Here is a 19,524-nt window from a genome sequence, read left to right on the forward strand (position 1 = left end):
TTTTATAGGCCAGGTTTAAAAATGGTGCACATCACTTCCATAGCCATTCTTTTAACTATAACAGAGGCTACATAGTCACACCTGACAGTGTAGAAATATGGCAAAAAAAAAAAAAAAGTAGTCTACTGTGTTTCCAGGGATAACATCCAACATGTTTGGCAAACATCAATTTCTGTCAGACACTAAGAGCAAATAGACACAGAGTTTGGTTTTAGCGGAGAGTAAAAAAGTGGAATAGTGCTCACAGTAAGCTGTTTAAAAAGAAAGTGAGAGTGTCCGTATGACTGGAGAATAAATGATATACAGATGAACTGTTTTAGAAGCCTCTTTGTCCTTCCTTTCAGCTGGATTCATAGACTCATTTCTCCTTTACATCTTTGAGAGGAATGCAATTTTTTTAATTGAGTCATGGAAAGCTTGCTTCACTTGCTTGTTTCTCAGTGTGTAAATAAAGGGATTCAACATTGGTGAGACAGAAGTAATAAGAAGTGAAATCCCTTTATTAATAGCTACTTCATCCTTGGCTGAAGGTTTGACATAAATGAAGATGCAGCTGCCATAAGTAATGGAAACAACAATCATGTGGGAAGAACAAGTGGAAAAGGCCTTTTTTCTTTGCTGGGCAGAGGGAAACCTTAGAATGGTCCCAATGATAGAAATGTAGGAAAGAACTATACACATGAGGGTGATGATGAAGGTCAACACAGCATAGACGATAACCATCTGTTCTATCAACCATGTGTCTGAGCAAGAGATCTTCAGGAGAAGAGATGCATCACAACAAAAATGATCAATGATGTTTGAATCACAGAATTCCAGGCCCAAACCTAGACTAATTGGTGGGAGAATGATCAGTGCTGCTACCCAACAGAAGAGGATGAAGTTCTTGCAGACTCTATTGCTCATGATGGTCAGGTAATGAGGGGTTTGCAGATGGCTACATAGCGGTCATAGGACATGGTGGCCAGGAGAAAAAATTCTGTTACTGCAAAGAGGTCCGTAAACAACAGTTGACTGGCACAAGCACTATAGGTAATGGACTTGTCCCCAGATGATATGCTATATAAGAATCTGGGGACACAAGCAGTTGTGAATGAAATTTCTAAGAAGGAGAAATTTTGGAGGAAAAGATACATTGGTGTTTTAAGGTGGGAATCAATCAGAGTGAGGGTGATGATGGTTAGGTTTCCAGATATACTCAGCATGTAGGAAAGAAACAGAAAGATAAAGAGCAAAATTTTCAGTCAAGGGTCCTCTGTCAGTCCCAGAAAGATGAAAGTTGGTAGTGCTGTTTGGTTTTTCATCCTTACTACTGTTTTTTGCCCAATCTGCTTGAAACAATGAAGAAGGTTATATGAAGAACTCCAAAGTCCTGGCCAGTGTCTAACTTTAACAGAAGTAAATCTGAGAATGATTCCTATACATCTGGTTAGTTGAGAAGTGAGCACATAACACATGATGATGTTTGAATACCTCTTAGAGTCACACAAACTGACTATTCACATTTGAATCACATATTTATTTTCTGCTGCTGCTTCTAATAAATCTACAACAGCTATACTTGGTGTCAGTTCAATGTATCATCTTATAAACATCATTGAAAAAAAATCTTATCTCCGGAAGTTGCTTTTGAATCAACAATTCTACTCTCCCCAAATTTTCTATCTGCAGACATGCTTCCCATAGAGATGATTTAAAGAAAAACTAACAATGGTCTTTGGCAAGATAATCCCAGTATTAAAGTTTACATGTGTGTTAGTTGTTAAACAGACAATGAGTACTTACTGCATAGTTTACCCTGTGTCAGCTTATCTAGACCATCTTCTTGGAAGTGTGTTTATGACATTTTTATTGGAAAAAAAGACATTTTGATTGGCTGTATTTTCTTAAAGATTCATTTGAATGTGTTAACAGTTCAATTTTTTCTTCATGTTTTCACCACAGAAATTTTACTTCAAAGGTACACATTTAACATTGTAATATTTACCTTTGGCTGTATTTTCTTTCTACTTTCAGAATAGAATATCTATGTGATATATTATGATGCTTCCTGGGATATCCTTGCAACAAGAAGTATTTTTCTCCAGGTTGCAAGCTGAAGTCTGGGATTCTAATGTCTCATTCAGTACTTTCTTCTAGATTTCTTTAATAATAAAAGTCCTAATACACTCTAACTGCTACTATTTTGTATTCTCTAGATCCTGAGAACTTTTCCCCCTCTTTTTGCTTCAAAGGATTCTCCTTAAGAGCAGATTCTTGATACTAAAATTCTAAACTGAGCTTCAATTGTTTCTTTTTAAACACATTTGGGAATGATATATCGCTCCTTGGATGAGTTGCATAGCAATGTGTTGGATTCAGAATTTATTACAAAGAAGTAAGGGAATGTTAGAAGTATGTTTATAGAGTTGAAGAACCATATCCCTGGTTTTTTTGTTTGTTTGTTTTTGGCTAGTCTTGTTTCAGTTTGAAACACCATCAACCACCTCCTTACAAATGACATTTAGCAATATCAGGTTTAAGAGGTTTTAGCCATTTCTTAATTAAACTTACACACATTTTTGCTTAAATTTCATCTACATAGTAATTGTCTCCTCTGTCCTAGTAACCATTTGTACATCAATTCATCTGAGTATTACAACATTTAAACTACTCTAGCCAAGGTCACCACTAGCCTCCCTTTTGTTTCACTCATTAAACAAAATTCAGTTTTCACTTAACTCAAACTCTGGCATATGAGACTATAAACTGCTAATTTAAGAAACTCTTTACAGCTTTATTCCCACTATTTCACATTTCCTTGAACTTCTTCCTACTGCTTTGTCTATTCTTTTTCATTCTCTTTCATGGTTTTTCCCCCCTAATCCCTGTGGTTGTTCATTCATCTGAAATCTCTTTTCTAGAAAATCCTTTCTTTTACTCTCTCTTATAAATGAGGTGATTCTTGTAAGTAAGGTGATTTCATATAGGCTGGTAATCACCAAATTTATATTGCCAGGGAAAAATACATCTTTACACGGTTCTGATTTCAACATTCAGCTTATTCTGGACATCTAGATCTGACTTAGAGGCGTTAAGTTTACACTCGCCCTTTTTCCTTTTGGAGTGTCTTTAAGCAATTTGCTTAATGTGCAAAATTCAGGTAAAATAATGTTTACATTTTAGGTTTATACTGAGAAATTTAGATAATATAGATAAAATATATACAGCTGCATTTAGAATACGGTAAACACTCATTATTATTAACTACACTTAGTATCCTTATTTTCTTATTTTATTCTTATTGAGAGTCCTGTAGATGTGCATATTTCAAGATTTAAATATGCCTATCAGATTTGTATATCCTTTCTTGTCAATCTTAGTCTCATACAAGGACATTCTTTATTGTTCCTTTTTCTTTTCTCCCATTTTCAGTTTAACACTTGGTCTTGACATTTTGGTTCTCTTCTTAATTTGTTTCTTTTACTCTCTCACTCAAAATACTAATTTTACTCTGGGTGTCTTTATTTCATAGCTAAAATATTTCAAAAGCATATTAACATACACTTTAACATATGTCTTTGCTTCTCCCTTAAATATTTTAAAAATCAATGCAATCAGAATAATTTTTTAAAAAACCCAGATATGATTAATTATCCCTTATGTTTTGTGAAAAAAATGTTTCTGAACTGTTATTAACTGACATTCATCCGATACTAGATGTTTCCTTAAAACTCTTGTTTCATCTCTCAGTTACATGAAAGTTAATTCATTTTGGCTTTACATAATTGAGAAGAGTAGAAGGAATATATTTATGAATTTTAAGTTTCAAATGCATTAAGCATTTAGATTAATGGAATATTTTCAGGCAATAAATATTTCTTTCAGAGTAGTGACTAAGGACATGTCTTTTCATTTTTAGAGAATTTATGAAATTTGTTTAGCAGGGGATAAGGAAGTTGGGGGATAGTTAGAAAATTTGATGGTTCTGCATGAGATCTCTATGTTTGGGGCCCTTTGCTATCTTCCAGGATACAGAGCCAGAATAACAGAAGAAAAGGACATGAGATGCACTTCTGCAAGGTTTTTTTTTTTTCCTTGTAGAGATCTAAGGAGGAAAATAATAAGGAGTAATTAGTTGCTCTTTGAACACAGGCTAAAAGGGCTTTAGAAAGTCACATAGTTTTTCCATTTTCAAGACTGGTATAGAATTAGAAGAAGGTTGTTCTCATGCCTAATGGTGACAAGGAAATTAAAATGGAACATTTGATACTTCATACATTTTCCTGAGTTGTAATTTGCTGCAGAAATACTAAAAGTGTCTTAAAGCTTATACAGAGAACCACTAGACAATAAAAGTAATATGGGAAGGGAAACAAGAGGTCGATCCCAAAGTAGTAGAGACAAAATAGGTATTTGAGGACCTGAAAAGATGATGCATATTTTGGTAATGTCAACTCTGATGGATGCTGATATTTCTTTACCTCAATATCAGAAGTGTGCAAATGTAACAGAATTAAGGTGAAGCTGGGTTGAGGGTGGCAATAGATATATGGTAATGATTCATGAAAATGTGATAGATAGATAGATGGTGGAATTAGGTAGAGAGGGAAGAAACTGATACTAAGTTGAATTAAAAAATAAACTTTTATGTATTGTTTTCAGAGTTTGTAAATGGAATTTTTGTAACCCAAGCAGTAATTTTAATCCTTTCCATCACTCCCTTTTGCCTTCATTATAAAATTTAAGTTTCTTAGTGAGCATATGGAGATATTTCTAATATTTCCAGTATTAATTTATACAGTTGAAAGAATTTCTTGTTCTAGTCTCCTAGTATACTTACACTGACTACTATCTTACCATCCTAGTATGCATATACCACTATGATAAATAATGGAAAATTACTCAGGCTTAAAAAAGAATGAAATATTTCCATCTGCAGCAGCATGGATGGATCTATAGGATATAATGCTAAATGAAATAGTCACAGAAAGACAAATACCATATGATTTCACTCATCTGTGGAATTTAAGAAACAACAAATGAGAGGAGGAGTCAAGATGGTGGAGAAGTAGCAGGCTGAGACTACCTCAGCTAGCAGATCAGCTAGAGAGCTTATCTAAAGATTGCAAACACCTGCAAATCCATCGGCAGATAGAAGAGAAGAACAGCAATTCTAGAAACAGAAAAACAACCACTTTCTGAAAGGTAGGACTGGCAGAGAAGTGAATCCAAAACGACGGGAAGATAGACCCCGGGAGGAGGCGCCGGCTCCTGGCAAGCGGCAGAGCAACGGAGCACAAAATCGGGACTTTTAAAAGTCTGTTCCGCTGAGGGACATCACTCCGGAGGCTAAACCGGGGCGAAGCCCACGCGGGGTCGGCGTGACCTCAGGTCCCGCGGGGTCACAGAAGGATCAGGGGTGTCTGAGTGTTGCAGAGCTTGCGGATATTGGAACGGGAAAGCGGGCTGCAGAGACAGAGCCGACAGTAAGCTCGCAGCTCGGAGTTGCCTTGAACCAGTCGCAGGCTCGGTGAGCTCGGAGCGCGGCCGGAGGTTAGGCAGATGCGAGTTACTAGGAGCGGTTCGCTGAGGGCGCACAGGGGAGCGGGGTCCCGGGCTCTCAGCTCCTCCGGGCCGGAGACCAGGAGGCCGCCATTTGTATTCCCATCCTCCGGAACTCTATGGAAAGCGCTCAGGGAACAAAAGCTCCTGAAAGCAAAGCCGAGCAGATCACTCATCCCGGCCCCTGGTAAGGGCGGTGTAATTCCACCTGGGGCAAAGACACTTGAGAATCACTACACCAGGCCCCTCCCCCAGAAGATCAACAAGAAATCCAGGCAAGACCAAGTTCACCTACCAAGGAGTGTAGTTTCAATACCAAGGAGAGAGCAGCAGAATTCCAGAGGAGGAGAAAACAAACCACGGAACTCATGGCTTTCGGCCTGTGATTTTTTAGTCTTGCAGTTAATTTAATTTTTTTCTTTTTCATTTTTTTTCTCTTCTGCTAAAATTTTTTATAACTTTTACCCTTTTCTTTTTTAACGTTTTTTAACTAGATTATCTAATATATATATATTTTTCTTTTTTATACTTTTCTTTATTCATTTTCTTTTTTTTTCTTTCTTTCTTTTTGAACCTCTTTTTATCCCCAAATCAGAAGAGATCCTAATCTCTTCAATCTTTTTTTTCTTAATTCTTTTTTAAATTCTTGATTGAATTTTTAATTCAATCTCTTTTTTTTATTCTTTTTTCTTTTTTTTCTTTCTTTCTTTTTGAACCTCTTTTTATCCCCAAATCAGAAGAGATCCCAATCAGAAGAGATTGGGAAATCCCAATCAAAGGAGATCCCAATCAGAGGAGATCCCTCACCCAATCGTGAGGGGGGGAGAAATCCCCCCTCACGATTTGGGATCTCTTCTGATTTGGTTAAAGCATATTTTCCTGGGATTGTTGCCACCCTTTTAGTATTTTACTTGCTCCTTCATATACTCTTAGCTGGACAAAATGACAAGGCGGAAAAATTCACAACAAAAAAAAGAACAAGAGGCAGTACCGAAGGCTAGGGACCTAATCAATACAGACATTGGTAATATGTCAGATCTAGAGTTCAAAATGACAATTCTCAAGGTTATAGCTGGGCTTGAAAAAGGCATGGAAGATATTAGAGAAACCCTCTCCAGAGATATAAAAGCCCTTTCTGGAGAAATAAAAGAACTAAAATCTAACCAAGTTGAAATCAAAAAAGCTATTAATGAAGTTCAATAAAAAATGGAGGCTCTCACTGCTAGGATAAATGAGGCAGAAGAAAGAATTAGCGATATAGAAGACCAAATGACAGAGAATAAAGAAGCTGAGCAAAAGAGGGACAAACAGCTACTGGACCATGAGGGGAGAATTCGAGAGATAAGTGACACCATAAGACGAAACAACATTAGAATAATTGGGATTCCAGAAGAAGAAGAAAGAGAGAGGGGAGCAGAAGGTATACTGGAGAGAATTATTGGGGAGAATTTCCCCAATATGGCAAAGGGAACGAGCATCAAAATTCAGGAGGTTCAGAGAACGCCCCTCAAAATCAATAAGAATAGGCCCACATCCCGTCACCTAATAGTAAAATTTACAAGCCTTAGTGACAAAGAGAAAATCCTGAAAGCAGCCCGGGAAAAGAAGTCTGTAACATACAATGGTAAAAGTATTAGATTGGCAGCTGACTTATCCACAGAGACCTGGCAGGCCAGAAAGAGCTGGCATGACATTTTCAGAGCACTAAACGAGAAAAACATGCAGCCAAGAATACTATATCCAGCTAGGCTATCATTGAAAACAGAAGGAGAGATTAAAAGCTTCCAGGACAAACAAAAACTGAAAGAATTTGCAAACACCAAACCAGCTCTACAGGAAATACTGAAAGGGGTCCTCTAAGCAAAGAGAGAGCCTACAAGTGGTAGATCAGAAAGGAACAGAGACAATATAAAGTAACAGTACCTTACAGGCAATACAATGGCACTAAAATCATATCTCTCAATAGTTACCCTGAATGTTAATGGGCTAAATGCCCCAATCAAAAGACACAGGGTATCAGAATGGATAAAAAAACAAAACCCATCTATATGTTGCCTCCAAGAAACTCATTTTAAACCCGAAGACACCTCCAGACTTAAAGTGAGGGGGTGGAAAAGAATTTACCACGCTAATGGACATCAGAAAAAAGCAGGAGTGGCAATCCTTATATAAGATCAATTAGATTTTAAGCCAAAGACTATAATAAGAGATGAGGAAGGACACTATATCATACTCAAAGGGTCTGTCCAACAAGAAGATCTAACAATTTTAAATATCTATGCCCCCAATGTGGGCGCAGCAAACTATATAAACCAATTAATAACAAAATCAAAGAAACACATCAACAATAATACAATAATAGTAGGGGAATTTAACACTCCCCTCACTGAAATGGACAGATCAACCAAGCAAAAGATCAACAGGGAAATAAAGGCCTTAAATGATACACTGGATGAGATGGACATAACAGATATATTCAGAACATTTCATCCCAAAGCAACAGAATACACATTCTTTTCTAGTGCACATGGAACATTCTCCAGAATAGATCACATCCTCGGTCCTAAATCAGGACTCAACCAGTATCAAAAGATTGGGATCATTCCCTGCATATTTTCAGACCACAATGCTCTGAAGCTAGAACTCAACCACAAGAGGAAGTTTGGAAAGAACACAAATACATGGAGACTAAACAGCATCCTTCTAAAGAATGAATGGGTCAACCGGGAAATTAAAGAAGAATTGAAAACAATCATGGAAACAAATGATAATGAAAATACAACGGTTCAAAATCTGTGGGACACAACAAAGGCAGTCCTGAGAGGAAAATATATGGCGGTACAGGCTTTTCTCAAGAAACAAGAAAGGTCTCAGGTACACAACCTAACCCTACACCTAAAGGAGCTGGAGAAAGAACAAGAAAGAAACCCTAAGCCCAGCAGGAGAAGAGAAATCATAAAGATCAGAGCAGAATTCAATGAAATAGAAACCAAAAAACCAATAGAACAAATCAACGAAACTAGGAGCTGGTTCTTTGAAAGAATTAATAAAATTGATAAACCCCTGGCCATACTTATCAAAAAGAAAAGAGAAAGGACCCAAATAAGTAAAATTATGAATGAAGAGGAGAGATCACAACTAACACCAAAGAAATACAAACTATTATAAGAACATACTATGAGCAACTCTACGCCAACAAATTTGACAATCTGGAAGAAATGGATGCATTCCTAGAAACATATAAACTACCAAAATTGAACCAGGAAGAAACAGAAAGCCTGAACAGACCCATAACCAGTAAGAAGATTGAAACAGTCATTAAAAATCTCCAAACAAACAAAAGCCCAGGGCCAGACGGCTTCCCGGGGGAATTCTACCAAACATTTAAAGAAGAACTAATTCCTATTCTCCTGAAACTGTTCCAAAAAAATAGAAATGGAAGGAAAACTTCCAAACTCATTTTATGAGGCCAGCATATCCTTGATCCCAAAACCAGACAAGGATCCCATGAAAAAAGAGAGCTATAGACCAATATCCTTGATGAACACAGATGCGAAAATTCTCTCCAAAATACTAGCCAATAGGATTCAACAGTACATTAAAAGGATTATTCACCACGACCAAGTGGGATTTATCCCAGGGCTGCAAGGTTGGTTCAACATCCGCAAATCAGTCAATGTGATACAACACATCAATAAAAGAAAGAACAAGAACCATATGATACTCTCATAGATGCTGAAAAAGCATTTGACAAAGTACAGCATCCCTTCCTGATCAAAACTCTTCAAAGTGTAGGGGTAGAAGGCACATACCTCAATATCATCAAAGCCATCTATGAAAAACCAACTGCAAATATCATTCTCAATGAGAAAAACTGAAAGCTTTTCCACTAAGGTCAGGAACACGGCAGGGATGTCCATTATCACCACTGCTATTCAACATAGTACTAGAAGTCCTAGCCTCAGCAATCAGACAACAAAAGGAAATTAAAGGCATCCAAATCGGCAAAGAAGAAGTCAAATTATCACTCTTCGCAGATGATATGATACTCTATGTGGAAAACCCAAAAGACTCCACTCCAAAACTGCTAGAACTTATAGAGGAATTCAGTAAAGTGTCAGGATATAAGATCAATGCACAGAAATCAGTTGCATTTCTCTACACCAACAACAAGACAGAAGAAAGAGAAATTAAGGAGTCAATCCTATTTACAATTGCACCCCAAACCATAAGATACCTAGGAATAAACCTAACCAGAGAGGCTAAGAATCTATACTCAGAAAACTATAAAGTACTCATGAAAGAAATTGAGGAAGACACAAAGAAATGGAAAATAGTTCCATGCTAAAGCATTAGACTTAATATTTAATTATAATAAGTGATATTGTTGGGGCATTTGTGGGCTTTGTCTTCAAAGAGAAATGGATTAAAAATGCAACTTAGTCAAATTATAGTATTCTGACTTTGGACAAATTACTTAATCACTCTTAATCTCTCTGAATTTTACTTTTTCTTTCATTTAAAAGTGGGAATAATATGTCATGGAATAATTAGGAGGTCTAATTTAAGAAAAAATAAAATTGAAAATTATACAGAATTTATATAAAATGTACTCCCAGACGGTGGTTAATATTATCTTTATTCTCCCAAAAATAAAGTCAATGAACACATTTGAGGAATACAGCCCCACGTTAAACATCATAACTGGGGCACCTGGGTGGCTCAGTGGGTTAAGCCTCTGCCTTCGGCTCAGGTCATGGTCCCAGGGTCCTGGGATTGAGCCCCACATCGGGCTCTCGCTCAGCGGGGAGCCTGCTTCCTCCTCTCTCTCTGCCTCTCTGCCTACTTGTGATCTCTGTCTGTTAAAAAAAAAAATTAAAAAAAAAAATCAGAATGGATAAAAAAAAAAAAAAACAAAAACCCATCTATATGTTGCCTCCAAGAAACTCATTTTAAGCCCGAAGACCTCCAGATTTAAAGTGAGGGGGTGGAAAAGAATTTACCATGCTAACGGACATCAGAAGAAAGCAGGAGTGGCAATCCTTATATCAGATCAATTAGATTTTAAGCCAAAGACTATAATAAGAGATGAGGAAGGACACTATATCATACTCAAAGGGTCTGTCCAACAAGAAGATCTAACAATTTTAAATATCTATGCCCCCAACATGGGAGCAGCCAACTATATAAACCAATTATTAACAAAATCAAAGAAACACATCAACAATAATACAATAATAGTAGGGGACTTTAACACTCCCCTCGTTGAAATGGACAGATCATCCAAGCAAAAGATCAACAGGGAAATAAAGGCCTTAAATGACACACTGGACCAGATGGACATCACAGATATATTCAGAACATTTCATCCCAAAGCAACAGAATACACATTCTTCTCTAGTGCACATGGAACATTCTCCAGAATATATCACATCCTCAGTCCTAAATCAGGACTCAACCGGTATCAAAAGATTGGGATCATACCCTGCATATTTTCAGAGCACAATGCTCTGAAGCTAGAACTCAACCACAAGAGGAAGTTTGGAAAGAACACAAATACATGGAGACTAAACAGCATCCTTCTAAAGAATGAATGGGTCAACCGGGAAATTAAAAAAGAATTGAAAAAATCATGGAAACAAATGATAATGAAAACACAGCAGTTCAAAAATCTGTGGGACACGACAAAGGCAGTCCTGAGAGGAAAATATATAGCGGTACAAGTCTTTCTCAAGAAACAAGAAAGGTCTCAGGTACACAACCTAACCCTACACCTAAAGGAGCTGGAGAAAGAACAAGAAAGAAACCCTAAGCCCAGCAGGAGAAGAGAAATCATAAAGATCAGAGCAGAAATCAATGAAATAGAAACCAAAAAAACAATAGAACAAATCAACAAAACTAGGAGCTGGTTCTTTGAAAGAATTAATAAAATTGATAAACCCCTGGCCAGACTTATCAAAAAGAAAAGAGAAAGGACCCAAATAAATAAAATCATGAATGAAAGAGGAGAGATCACAACTAACACCAAAGAAATACAAACTATTATAAGAACATACTATGAGCAACTCTACGCCAACAAATTTGACAATCTGGAAGAAATGGATGCATTCCTAGAAATATATGCACTACCACAACAGAACCAGGAAGTAATAGAAAGCCTGAACAGACCCATAACAAGTAAGGAGATTGAAACAGTCATCAAAAATCTCCAAACAAACAAAAGCCCAGGGCCAGACGGCTTCCCAGGGGAATTCTACCAAACATTTAAAGAAGAACTAATTCCTATTCTCCTGAAACTGTTCCAAAGAATAGAAATGGAAGGAAAACTTCCAAACTCATTTTCTGAGGCCAACATCACCTTGATCTCTAAACCAGACAAGGATCCCATCAAAAAAAAGAGCCTTAGACCAATATCCTTGATGAACACAGATGCGAAAATTCTCACCAAAATACTAGCCAATAGGATTCAACAGTACATTAAAAGGATTATTCACCACGACCAAGTGGGATTTATCCCAGGGCTGCAAGGTTGGTTCAACATCCGCAAATCAGTCAATGTGATACAACACATCAATAAAAGAAAGAACAAGAACCATATGATACTCTCAATAGATGCTGAAAAAGCATTTGACAAAGTACAGCATCCCTTCCTGATCAAAACTCTTCAAAGTGTAGGGGTAGAGGGCACATACATCAATATTCTCAAAGCCATCTATGAAAAACCCACCACAAATATCATTCTCAATGGAGAAAAACTGAAAGCTTTTCTGCTAAGGTCAGGAACACGGCAGGGATGTCCATTATCACCACTGCTATTCAACATAGTACTAGAAGTCCTAGCCTCAGCAATCAGACAACAAAAGGAAATTAAAGGCTTCCAAATCGGCAAAGAAGAAGTCAAACTCTCACTCTTTGCATATGAAAGGGGAACCCTCGTACTCTGTTGGTGGGAATGCAAGCTGGTGCAACCACTCTGGAAAACAGCATGGAGGTTCCTCAAAATGTTGAAAATAGAACTGCCCTATGACCCAGCAATTGCATTACTGGGTATTTACCCTAAAGATTCAAATATAGTGACCCAAAGGGGCACGTGCACCTGAATATTTATAGCAGCAATGTCCAGAATAGCCAAACTATGGCAAGAACCTAGATGTCCATTAACAGATGAATGGATAAAGAAGATGTGGTATATATACACAATGGAATACTATGCAGCCATCAAAAGAAATGAAATCTTGCCATTTGCAACAACATGGATGGAACTAGAGCGTATCATGCTCAGCGAAATAAGTCAAGCGGAGAAAGACAACTCTCATATGATCTCCCTGATATGAGGAAGTGGTGATGCAACATGGGGGCTTAAGTGTGTAGGAGAAGAATAAATGAAACAGATGGGATTGGGAGGGAGACAAACCATAAGTGACTCTTAATCTCACAAAACAAACTGAGGGTTGCTGGGGGGAGGGGGGTTGGGAGAAGGGGGGTGGGGTTATGGACTTGGGGAGGGTATGTGGTTTGGTGAGTGCTGTTAAGTGTGTAAACCTGGCGATTCACAGACCTGTACCCCTGGGGATAAAAATATATGTTTATAAAAAATAAAAAAATTAAAAAAAATGAATACTGTTTTTCTGAAAATAAATAAATTGAAATAAAAAAAACGAAAAACAAAAACAAAACAAACAAAAAAAACACATTATATAAAGTAAAATGAAATACTAGGGTTGTTAATGTTAAGGCAGGAAATGGGAAACCAAAGAAAGAACGGGAACAAACAAAATCAAATAACAGAATGATTAACAAAAGTCCAAACATAAAAGCTAACATTGTATAAGTGATCAAAACATACATCACTGGTTAAAAGACAGAGATTATTAGAATTTGTTTTTTAAATAATTGCCCACCTAGGTGCTGTATTTGAACACTTCACTTCAAATATAATGGCATAGATTAACCAATCCACTGAGCTACCAGAGTGGCCCTCAGGAAAAAAAATATATATTTGACAAAATTCAGTACTTGTTTATGCTTAAAATTTCTCATTAAAGTAGGAGCAGAGAAAACGGTCTCAATATGATAAAGGACACCTAGTTATAAACAAAACAAAACTTCAGCTTAGATCAAATATAAGAAGAAAAGCCTGCAAGCTCTCCTCTAAAATCATGATCTCTGCAAGGATAACTACTTCATAGCTCATGTTCAACAATATGTTGGAGTTCCAAACCTACAAAATTAGGTGAGAAAAAGATGATAATATTGTGATTAGGATGATAGGAGTTAAATCATCTTCCTTTGATAAGAGGATTGGGTTAAAGAATCCTAAATGGCCTGCAAGATAATCCTTGAATAAATAAATGGTTAATTGAAATGAAATGGTTAATTGAAATGAAAATAATGATGTACTATAAGTTGACTAATTGAATTTAAACAGAAGATAAATGAGTTATAGCATGGAGGACAAGGGGCATTAGAGAGGAGTAGGGAATTTGGGTAAATTGGAAGGGGAGGTGAACCATGAGATACTATGGACTCTGAAAAACAATCTGAGGGGTTTGAAGTTGGGGGGGTGGGAGGTTGGGGTACCAGGTGGTGGGTATTATAGAGGGCACAGCTTGCATGGAGCACGGGGTGTGGTGAAAAAATAATGAATACTGTTTTCCTGAAAATAAATAAATTGAAAAAAAATAATAAAAAAAGATAAATGAGTTTAGCAAAGGCACAAGAGTGTCAATATATATGAAATTGTATTTCTGTATAACAATGTTGAGCATTAGAACTTGATAATTTAAAAATGTCATTTACAACATCATTTAAACATGAAACACTTGGGCATCAATTGAACAAATTATTATAGTATAGCAATACAATTTAAACTTCAAAAAACTGACATTGAGATATGTGTATACATGTAACTCATTGGACTAGAAAGATGTGTCCTGAAATAAGAGTAATGTAAGGCAAATTGAGGGGAAAATTAATGCCTTCTCACAAATGGTGTTGCTACAATAAGATATACATATGGATAAAAGTGAAAACAATGAAAAATAAATAGAGCATAGACCTAATTTTAAAAATTCCTTTTCAAAAGATACCATTAAAAAGTGAAAAGTGGGTGCCTATCTGGCTCAGTCAGATGAGCATGCGACTCTTGATCTTAGGTCATAAATTCAAGCCCCACATGGGACGTAGTGATTACTTAAATAAATAAAACTTAAAAAAAAAAACTGTTTCAAAGGAAGTGAAAGGAAATGCCCTATGCTAAGAGAGGATATTTGTAAGACAGGCATTTGACTGAAGATACATATTTAGTGAGTGTATAGATATGATATGTATTATAGATACATATGTGCACATATATTTTATGGATGTATTTCACTTTACATATGAAAGACATATTAATATATGTTATGTGTATAATGTAATAAAAATGCAAAGTAATATGCATGTGTAAGTATACACACATAGTCAAATACACACAGTATACTAATACAAACAGCCCAATAAATCTGGTTCAAGATTTGAACATATACTTCACTTAGGAAGAAGTATGAATACCAAATGTGTACATTAAGAAATATTCCACATCATTAGTCATTAAGGAAATAAAAGCTAAGTGATAATAAGACATTACTGACCATTAGAATGGTCAATATTAAATGTACTAACATTAGCATGGTGGGAAAACCATGAGGCAATTGAAATTTTCACATATTGCTGGTAGAAATATAAAATGGTAAAGCCACTTTGGAACACAGTTTTGCATTTTCTTATAAAATTAATAATGTATTTATTAAATAACATGTCAAATCCAACCCTAAGACTTTACTTGATAGGAAAAAAAACTATGTCTTTAGGAAGAGTTGATAATTGCAACTTTGTTCATAATAATCAAAAGAGGAATATAATGTAAGTAACCATTGAGAAGTGATAAAAAGTGGTGTATTTGGTACATAGTAATAAAAGAATAAAGAATTCATCTGTGTGACAATGTGGATAAATCTCAAAGTAGTATGCCAAGAGAAAATATACACATATTAAAGGGAAAATACTATAAGATTTAATTTATTTAGAAAAGATAAACCAAATCTACTATGGAGGATTAATTGGGAAAGAATACAAACATTTAGAAGTGATAGAAATTTATATATCTTGATTGTACTATTAGTTTTAAAGATGTATACATACATTTGTCAAGACTCAATGGAATGTTACACTTAAAATAAGTACATTTTGTTGTGTATAAGTTGTATTTCAATAAAAGTGATTTTTTTCTTTTTAATTAGGCTCCATTCCCCCCAACACAGAGACCTACTTAGGGCTTGATCCCTTGACCCTGAGATGAAGACCTGAGCTGAGATCAAGAGTGAGATGTTCAACTGATTGAGCCATGCTGGTGCCCTAAAAGTAATTTAAATAAGACAAGAAATGGAGTGTGAGAAGATATTTGCAATTGTTACCAAGGACTGTAACCAGAATGTATAAAATCTACTACAACTCAGTAAGAAAAGAAAAACTTAGCCTAATAGACTAATTTCTTCACTAAAGAGCTTATCTAAAGGCTAGTGAACATATGGAATGTGAACTTTTTGTATTTAGGGAAAAGGACATTAAATTCACAACTACTGTACAGTCCTGAGAATAATGGACGTTAAAAATATAAAGAAAAGGGCAGAAGATATGAACAGACACTTCTCCAATGAAGACATACAAATGGCTATCAGACACATGAAAAAATGTTCATCTTCACTAGCCATCAGGAAGATTTAAATTAAAACCACATTGAGATCCCACCTTACACCAGTTAGAATGGCCAAAATTAGCAAGACAGGAAACAACATGTGTTGGAGAGGATGTGGAGAAAGGGGAACCCTCTTACACTGTTGGTGGGAATGTAAGTTGGTGCAGCCACTTTGGAGAACAGTGTGGGGATTCCTCAAGAAATTAAAAATAGAACATCCCTATGACCCTGCAATTTCACTACTGGGTATTTACCCCAAAGATACAGATGTAGTGAAAAGAAGGGCCATCTATACCCCAATGTTCATAGCAGCAATGGCCATGGTCGCCAAACTATGGAAAGAACCAAGATGCCCTTCAATGGACGAATAGATAAGGAAGATGTGGTCCATATACATTATGGAGTATTATGCCTCCATCAGAAAGGACGAATACCCAACTTTTGTAGCAACATGGACGGGGCTGGAAGAGATGATGCTGAGTGAAATAAGTCAAGCAGAGAGAGTCAATTATCATATGGTTTCACTTATTTGTGGAGCATAACAAATAGCATGGAGGACAAGGGGCGTTAGAGAGGAGTAGGAAATTTGGGTAAATTGGAAGGGGAGTTGAACCACGAGAGACTATGGACTCTGAAAAACAACCTGAGGGTTTTGAAAGGGTGGGGGGTTGGGAGGTTGGGGGACCCAGGTGGTGGGTATTAGGGAGGGCACATATTGCATGGAGCACTGAGTGTGGTGCAAAAACAATGAATACTGTTACGCTGAAAAGAAATAAAAAATTAAAAAAAAATAGATGGACCATCCCATGCATCCATGTATCCAAGATCAGAGTGTGCTTTCCTATAAACACTATGAAAACTTTTTGAATGTATTTATTAGGTTGATGTCCTGATATATTTGATACAGGAACTTATAATCCTAGGTATCTACCCAATCAAAATATGTACATATGTACACAAAATATATGCATGTTTAAGAAAGTTTTAGCCTCATTATTCCCAGTAACCCAAAGAACTTGAAACATCAAAGTCCATTAGTGATAGAGTCAGTTTTTAAATTGTGATATATTCATAAAATGGAAGGACATAACAATGAAGGTAAAAATAATATTGCTACCTTCAATAGCATGAGAAGTTCTCCCAAGCATCATTTTGAGTGAAGAAGCAAGACACAAAAGAATATGTAGAAAATGATTTCATTTATACACATTTCAAAAATAAGTGAAACTGATCTATGGAGTTAGAAATCAGGATAGATTCTCTATTCATGGAGGATTATGAGGCATATATGGAACTGGCCTAGGTATATATATATGGCTTAGATGGTACAGTTCATGTTCTATCTCCATGTCTAAACTGTGCCCTTATAGTTTGTTCACTTTTCTATTATATTAAACTATTGCAAAACTTAACAATTAAAAAAAAAACAGGGAAGACCCTAATACCAATTCATCTGACACTTTAGTATTCTATAATGCTTCCATATTTCTACAATTTTTAGTAATGCACCAAACCTTATATATATATATATATATATATATATACAGTCTACTACAATGTGAGGTCATGCTTGGCACAAGTTGTATTCATTAGAGCAGCTCAGGTTAACATCCAATCACTGAATTTCAAAGACCATGCCATTTCAATGAATTCTCCTAGTCAACATATATATTTTCATCTCATCTCTTCTCTTTTCTTTGCTTTCTTCTTTTCTTTGATTTCTTCTTTTCTTTTCTGTTGTATCATGTTAGTCACCATACAATACGTCATTAGTTTTTGATGTAGTGTTCCAGGATTCATTTTTTACATATAATACCCAGTGCTCCATGCAATACGTGCCCTCCTTAATGCCCACCACCAGACTCACCCATCCCCCCATCCTCCTCCCCTCTCAAACCCCCAGTTTGTTTCTCAGAGTCCACAGTCTCTCATGGTTCATCTCCCCCTGTGATTTTCCCCCCACTTCACTTTTCCTTTCCTTCTCTTAATGTCCTCCATGTTATTCCTTATATTCCACAAGTAAGTGAAACCAAATGATAATTGACACTGTCTGCTTGACTTTATTTCACTCAGCATAATCTCCTCCAGTCCCATCCATGTTGACACAAAAGTTGGGTATTCATCCTTTCTGATTGAGGCATAATATTCCATTGTATATATGGCCCATATCTTCTTTTTCCATTCATCTGTTGAAGGGCAACTTCGCTCTTTCCACAGTTGGGCTCTTGTGGACATTGCTGCTACGAACATAGGGGTACAGATGGCCCTTCTTTTCACTACATCTGTATCTCTGGGGTAAATACACAGTAGTGTAATTGCCAGGTCACAGGGTAACTGTATTTTTAATTGTTTGAGGACTCTCTATACTGTTTTCCAAAGTGGCTGCACCAACTTGCATTCCCAAAAATAGTGTAAGAGGGCTCCCCTTTCTCTATCCTCTCCAACATTTGTTGTTTCCTGCCTTGTTAATTTTTGCCATTCTAACTGGAGTAAGATGGTATCTCAGTGTGGTTTTGATTTGAATTTCCCTGATGGCTAATGATGATGAACATTTTTTCATGTGTCTGTTAGCTATTTATTTGTATGTCTTCTTTGGAGAAGTGTTTGCTCATATCTACTGCCCATCTTTTGACCTGATTATCTGCTTTTTGTCTACTCCTCTATCTTTCATTCATTACTCAGGCTACTGAAGGCTAGCATTTTTATCCACTAATCTACTATCACTGCTCTTCTTTAATTCATTGTTATTACTCTTCTTTTAGAAGGCCTCTTTCTACCCCCTTGCCCACATCTGGATAAAGCCAATCTATTTAGACTCTACCTTTTTTTTTAAATTTTATTTTTTAAATTTAAATTAAATTTTTTAAATAAACATATAATGTATTATTAGCCCCAGGTGTACAGGTCTGTGAATCACCAGGTTTACTCACTTCACAGCACTCACCATAGCACATACACTCCCCTAGACTCTACATTTTTAATGTATTACAAAATAGTCCATGTTTTTCTTCCATCTGCTTCTACCATACTTCAGATCACTTTGATCTCATTCTTAATATGAAAACTTCATACTCTCACTGGAGTTCCTGTCTCCTGTTTTGATCATTTTAATACATTTTCCTCACTGTATATAGAATAAGTTCTGAGATGCCATCTCAATTCCTGTAGACTAGGCTGACTACATCTCCACTGTGTTCCTATATCCATCATCCCTACATCACAGGTGCATTGAATTGCTTCTTTAC

At 36.3% G+C, this 19,524-nt stretch overlaps 1 protein-coding gene across 1 annotated transcript; it reads right to left on the reverse strand.

Moving 5' to 3' along the window:
• Positions 1-369: 369 nt before the first annotated feature.
• LOC122891549 (olfactory receptor 6C2-like) lies at positions 370-1,304 on the reverse strand. Its single transcript, XM_044227286.1, is given in 2 exon segments — positions 370-923; positions 926-1,304. Coding segments are annotated over 2 exon segments (933 nt in total).
• Positions 1,305-19,524: the final 18,220 nt, after the last annotated feature.

Source organism: Neovison vison, chromosome 12 (assembly GCF_020171115.1).
Source record: "Neovison vison isolate M4711 chromosome 12, ASM_NN_V1, whole genome shotgun sequence".
Classification (NCBI taxonomy): Eukaryota; Metazoa; Chordata; class Mammalia; order Carnivora; family Mustelidae; genus Neogale; species Neogale vison.